We start from the raw sequence: 6,520 nt of genomic DNA, 5'->3' as shown, positions 1-6,520 counted from the left end.
CCCTTATTAAGTGACTCCGTGATATCTGATGATTCCAGAACGTTCTCCCCTTCTGCACAGGAAAAGGAAGACGAGATTAAGGTAGGGCAGGCTTTTGATTTTGGTTAAATTTTCTAGATCTGCTTTTTATTTGTAGGCATTACACGTAGATTCCTGGATAAAGCCTCTCCTCAAAGAGTGGGTTTTGAATTTTGTAAGTTTCAGGAGCTGAAGAGGTGGGCACCTTCCTGTTCAGTCCTACCAAACTATCACTTCCCACTGGAGATGGGCAACAGGCGAGGAGCAGGCAGGAAGGAAGGAGACTAAGGATAACTAATCAGCTCTTCTACGCTGAACACAAATCAAGACACGTTCATGAGTTTTCACTTAATCCTTAAAACAACCTGAGGAACTAAGAATAATGAAGCCCCTCTTAGAGCAACACAAAATAAAAAGTGATGCATATTGGTGGTGGGTGGGGCGGGTAGCCAAGAGACACAAATGGGAATATGCCCAGTTGGGTCTTCAGACTCCAAACCACTTATTTGTTGAGAAGCTTGAGGGCCTAGGGAGTGCTGGCACTGAGCCAGACACTGGGAACACAACAGCTAATCAAAACAAATGCCACTCAGCATCCATGCAGCTTACAGCTCTAGTGGTGACTGGATCAAAGTCACAAAAATAAATATGTAATTATAAGCTGAAAAGTACCGCAGAAATTCAGTATTCCTTCTCTTCAAAGGACATCACCTCTTGACAAAACACACATGCACAGTGATCACCAGAACTTATTTATTCCCAGCCCTAAAGATGCCACTATAGGTGACAGAATATACACAGCACACATTATTTCTTTATCTGTCATCATTTTGTAAACACTAGTTGCATGAATGACTGTTTCTTCTCTAATGAGAAAATGGCACAACAAACTCAAAATGTGATTTCTTTCCGTTTATTTTACTATTTCAGTTTCAGTAAAAGATTCAGAGAACTGATTGACACGTATCATAAGCTATCTCCCACACGTATGTGGTATATATACACTGTTTCTTTTTCTTTTCCACTGAACAGGGTGATACTATCTGTTCACACCAAATTACAAATGAGAAGATACTATGAGTGGGGGAAAAAAAGTGTGGGTGTTGTCTTTTTATTCTCAGACAGTAAATGTATGTGCACCACGAAGGGGAAAAGCACTGAGGAAATGTGAACTAAGCAGTTGGTACCATTAGAGCGCCTCCCCTGACAGCAAATTGGGAACACTTTGCGTGACTGTAAAGGAAATTCCAAGTCCTTCATCCCTCTGCCACCTCATTGCTACACTGGAGTGTAAACTCTCTTCACAGTGCAAATATAAAAATGATCAAAGTCCGAGTTTTATGGCAATCTTTGCTAAAGTATATTCTGGCTAAAATGTATTCTATTTTAGTATACATGCTATAAAAGGATACTAAAAAGGTCAATCCTTAGAGCTCTGTTAAAATTAAGAATTTACTTTTTTACATATAGAATAATGTACACCCAACTCTAAAAGTATATTTGAGGATAGCTATTCCAGTGACCCCAAATATTTCTAGCTTTGTATTTTGTTTATAACAATATCAATTGTATAGTACATGTATTCAGTAATGCTCTCAATTCTGTTTTGCAGCGCCTTACTAATCACTGTAAAGAAAAATGCAGAGGGACTGTGTATTTCCAAGAAGTTCTTAGGTGCCAATCACCAAGTTTTCACAGTAAGTGCCTATTATTCATTTTTTAAAACTTTGGTAAGTAAATTCTTTTATGATCAACCTTTGGAGCTTTTAATGAGGCAAAAAGTGGGGAAAAAAAGAGGTGTTGAAAACTGACTTGTAGTTAGCATGATCTTCAAAGCACTCCCTCCCTCCTGTAATAGCATCTCCAATGCCAATTCTAGGTTTCATGGACTAGTGTGAAACCACGCTGACAGAACACACCCAGCGGCGATACGCGGACTGAGTGCACCTGTGCCTGCCAGACTCACGCAGTGCACCTGCTGAGGCGGCTACTCAGAGACTACACCTGTGAACTCAGGCACAGCTGCAATTTTTTTTTTATTTTAGGTAGAGCAGTAGAACAGAAATAGAAAATAATTGAAATCTGTTTCTGATTCAAACAAAAATATTTACTCTTTTCATTAGCAAAACATTCTTTAAAATATATCTCTGTCTTGTCTCTGAACATTTAGCCAAGGAGCAGTAGGCCGGTTTTGAAGGTTCTAGTGCCACCTGTGCAACACAATAAACACGGCTGCAGGGAGCACTCGGCGGCGGCAGCTTATTTACATCCACTGAGAGGAAGTTTATTCTCATCTGGTGACAGTGTCCTGGTCACCAAAGGGAAGGTATGGCATTCGTGTGCTTTTTGTTCCTGGTGAGAATCACATCTGCTTGGTTTTCGTTGTTGGAAGAAAAATTAATCAGCCGATGTCCTCTGATTCTGTGACATGATGTGAAAGAGGAATGCGATAAAAATGTGCTGCTAGCATGGAGTTAGTCTGGGAGTGAGAGTCTCCAGGCAGATCTTGCTGCCTCCCAGGTGAGTGTCCAGTGGGCATCATGGGACCGGGAGGGAGGGACACAGCAGGCAGAGCCCTATCCAGGGACGGGCCCCCACCCCCGCTCACTACCCTACATACAGGTCTTCAATGCTCGTGGCTACAGAACTTATGGAAACCCGTTCACAGGGAAACAAACAGAGATCTTGACCAAGAGGAGGGCTGCTCCCGTGCCACGGTCCCGCCACGGTCCCATGCTGTCTCCTGACGACTGTCCTCTGCTAAGACCATCGGTGGAGGAGGAGCACCGTGAAGCTCCTTGTCGCAGAATTCGCCTTTGTTTCTCTTGAGAAGTTTCTAACAAGCTTGTGTTTTTCCAAACAATTTTATCAAAGTAGAGTCTTGATGTCTGCTCTTTCCAGCAAACTAAAAACGAGAGAAATTGCAGCCTCTCTCTCCTGAATTCCAAACCTCCCTAAAAGTGGAATGTTTTTTCCTGACAAATGATTACTTACATCTTTGAAAAGTGGACACTCTTTTTTTTTTTTTTTGGATCCAGCTCAGCCCTTCAGAAAATACTTCAGACTGAAGGAGGAGGAAGTGCAGGAAAACTAACTTCCTATTGTGCCTTACATAAAACATTCTGCTGAAATTAAGAGCAGCTCCAACTACAAAAGTAAATATTTGTGCAAAGGGTGCCCAAATGCCAGGTGCAACCTTAAGACACCCTCACTTTACTCATAGTGTTCGACTCTTTAAAACACAAGTCTTTCAAGTGATGAAAGCTAGCAAGTAAGGGGAAGGAAGTTAACATCAGAAAATAGACTTTAGAAAAAGTACAGGATACTCTGCTGGCAATTTGCTACTTATTTCATAACTGAGATCAAGGAAGTGTTAAATATTCACAGTAATTTCAAAGAAGAAACATTCATGTCTGTAAGATACCAATCTGTTGCATTTTACAACCATTTTCTGTACAGTTACAAAATTTCATCTGTCAGTGCTTTTCTGTAGAATTGTTTATTGCCAGTCCTTCCCTCTCTGGAGCCAGTTATACCTTCAAACTGGGCTGCAGGATTCCTTTCTCAATGAGATGCGTCTTCAGCGTTTTGTATATATTTAGCTGCTGTTCTGGTTGAAGCACCAACAACTGTTGTAGCAGTTTGCTAGGATTTGGACCCCTGATAACAGAGCAGAAAAGACAAGGTTCATGATATTTTAAGAGCGCTAAAGAAAGCATATACTTGTCACTTAAAATAAACCACACATTTAAACGCAGAGTAGTAATCTTTACGGAATTGAAACAGCTCTTGATCAGAGCTCATTTTAATGCCCAATTTAGTGTCAAAGGGAGAAAACAAGCCAAAACTCTCTGCATTGAGGGGCGTACAGTCTGGATGTGGGAAGAGTGCACAAACAGAAAACAGGACCAACATGAAGCAAAGTACCGAATGCAGAGCTAAGTTCCACAACAATTCTCAGAGGAGGTGAGGATCGTAAACAAATCCTGAGATCAGACAAGACACAAAATCCATTCTGTAAGAAGAAGAGCAAAGTTCCTGGTGGATGAGGACGGACCAAAAGAGAACATGAAAATATCAGACAATGGAAGCTAAAATTTAAAATTATATTTCTTTGAAACTATTTTGTTGGGAAAATACCATTGGGAACTACAAATACTCAAGAGGCAGGACACGAAGTTCCTGAGACCAGCACTGAAGCCCCCACCTAGGATCTCCAATGGGAACAACAGCCTTTGTTCAAAGCAGGTCACAGGTAAACCCCAACAGAGGAAACAAAACTAAAGCGGCTCTGCTCTAGTGGAAAGGAGGAAGGGGAAGCGGAGGGCCTGCGCCAGAAGCCCCACTGGGGATGAAATGAGCCCAGCTGGCCTCTAAGCAGCCACCGGGCAGTGACGCGGCTCTCCAGCAGGAATCCCCAGCCCGTGCAGGGACCTCTCCCCACGTGGCTCCGTCACAGTGAGCTCCTCCAACATCCCTCCCCAGCCCTTCTGCCTGCACCCTCCGATGGTGCACTGTAGGTCAGAAAAGGTCCCGAAAAGGACTCCCCGCACATCTTTCCCTCCCGAGACACCACTACAGTCGGGGGATTGCAGTTTCCCACCCTCTGGACTCTAGAACTCAACCGTTTATGAGCTGGAGATCATCCTTCTGTACTTACACCGCCAAAGTGCTCTTTTGTCAAATTCAGATTTTAACATATGTATTGTTCTTTGCAATTTCTACAACCCATTTGAATAGGAAAAGCGGGGTAGGTTTACTTTTGGTGGAGAGTGAGTAGGAAAATCCAATAGGAAAAAGCAAGACAAGTAATATATGGAAAATGGCCCAGAATTCTAAAACATTTACAGGGTCATTAAATGTATGACATGAACTCTTCAGTTCAAATGGAATCATAAGAAATAGAAAACCCAGCAACAAAGAAATGTTTGCTATGCAGTGATATCACAATGAAAATCTCTGATTTAAAAAACTGCACAACAACGTGGATTAGCTGTCCCACGGGTCACCTTCATGCACGTGGCTCAACTCATCTGCCAAAAAAACTATGTCTCTGACAGCCACAGTCTACCCAACTCAGGACACAGCCTGTCTTCCATTTCTTCAAAAGATTCAGCAACTTCATAGCATAAACCCAGAGCAGAGGCCCACAGAGAAAAGGAAGACTATTCTAGCAAGTTCAGCTAAATGCAAAATTGTGTCAGCAGGTGCTCCCAGTGAGTTGCCCACTGGCTCAAGCACGGTATTTCTAATAGTCTAAATATTAACTTTCGGATGGAGGACAACATGGCTCAACATGACTTTTCCCTACTGAGAGAACAGCAGATCAAAAAAAAAAAAAAAGTTTGAGTTAGTGCTCTGAAAGCTGCCATCTTCTGAAAATAAAGAGTTCTAAGGATTTAACCACTAATTACTAAGACTGAAATGTATCAGTTAATAAATCACATACAAGTGAATTAAATAACCCAATTAAAAAGACAAAGATTGTCAACTGGGTTACAAAAAAGATCCACCTATATGCTTGTTAGAAAAGAGAAACACACTTTAAATAGAAGGAAAAAGGAATGCAAAAAAGTAAAAGGACAAAGAAATACTCTGCGAACACTAACCAAAAGAAGGCAGATGCAGCTAGTCTTCTATTCAACAAAGTAGGCTTTACGAGTAGTATATAAAGATGGACATTACATAAGGACATTAGAAGTGATTCAACAGGGAAACACGAGAGTCCTACATGTGTGTACACCTAACACAACCTCAACGTAAATAAAGCAAAAACTGGGAGATTCTGATGAAGCTCTCTTCATAACTGACAGAACAAGCAAAGGGGAAAAACACGTCAAAAAAATCAGTACAGAAAATTCGGCTCAACTTCACCCAGTTGACATGCAACACTGATCCTGGAACTTCACAATGCATACTTGTTTCCTGTGCACCTGGAACGTTTATCTGAGCAGACAACATGCTTGGGGCACAAAGCAAATCTCAACAAGTCTTAAATACTGAAATAGTATGTTTTCTGACCATAGTAGGATTAAAGCAAAAATCAGGAAAGGAAGGAGACTGACATAATCTCCATTTGTTTGGAAACTAATCAATACGCTTCTAAATAATCCCATGTCAAAGAAGACAGAATACTGGGAATCAGAAAATATTTGTAACTGGATAATGAAAATACAAATACAACCCGTGGGATGAAAGTACTTAAGAGTACTTCAAAAGTGCTACTTATTTCCTGTCAAGATGGTGGAGTGGTGGGACCATGAGCTCACCTCTCCTCATGACTACAATAAATCCACAACTGAATGCTAAACAACCACTGAAAAAAAAAAAAAAAAGACTGGAAACTAGCAAAAAAAATCTCCTGCAACTGGAAACAACGAGGGAACCACAGCAGGACGGCAGGAGGGGCGTGATCGTGATATAACTGGCCCCATAACCGCTGGGTGGGCGACCCACGAGCTGAAGATTTAAGTCACAGAGGCCCCCCCACAGGAGTGAGAGC

General features: G+C 41.6%; 1 protein-coding gene across 1 annotated transcript in view; it reads right to left on the bottom strand.

The window, feature by feature from the left end:
• Positions 1 to 915: 915 nt before the first annotated feature.
• The window catches only part of CDS1 (CDP-diacylglycerol synthase 1), a 63,258-nt gene continuing 57,653 nt past the window's right edge, over positions 916 to 6,520 (bottom strand). The window contains exon 13 of the mRNA XM_006198190.3: positions 916 to 3,678. Coding sequence (XP_006198252.2) covers positions 3,549 to 3,678 — 130 coding nt within the window. The 3' untranslated portion in view covers positions 916 to 3,548. The remainder of the gene's footprint in view (positions 3,679 to 6,520) is intronic.

This window comes from Vicugna pacos, chromosome 2, assembly GCF_048564905.1.
Source record: "Vicugna pacos chromosome 2, VicPac4, whole genome shotgun sequence".
NCBI lineage: Eukaryota > Metazoa > Chordata > Mammalia > Artiodactyla > Camelidae > Vicugna > Vicugna pacos.
The sequence above is the reverse complement of the archived record's forward strand: the minus strand, read 5'-3'. Positions and strand labels throughout refer to the sequence as shown.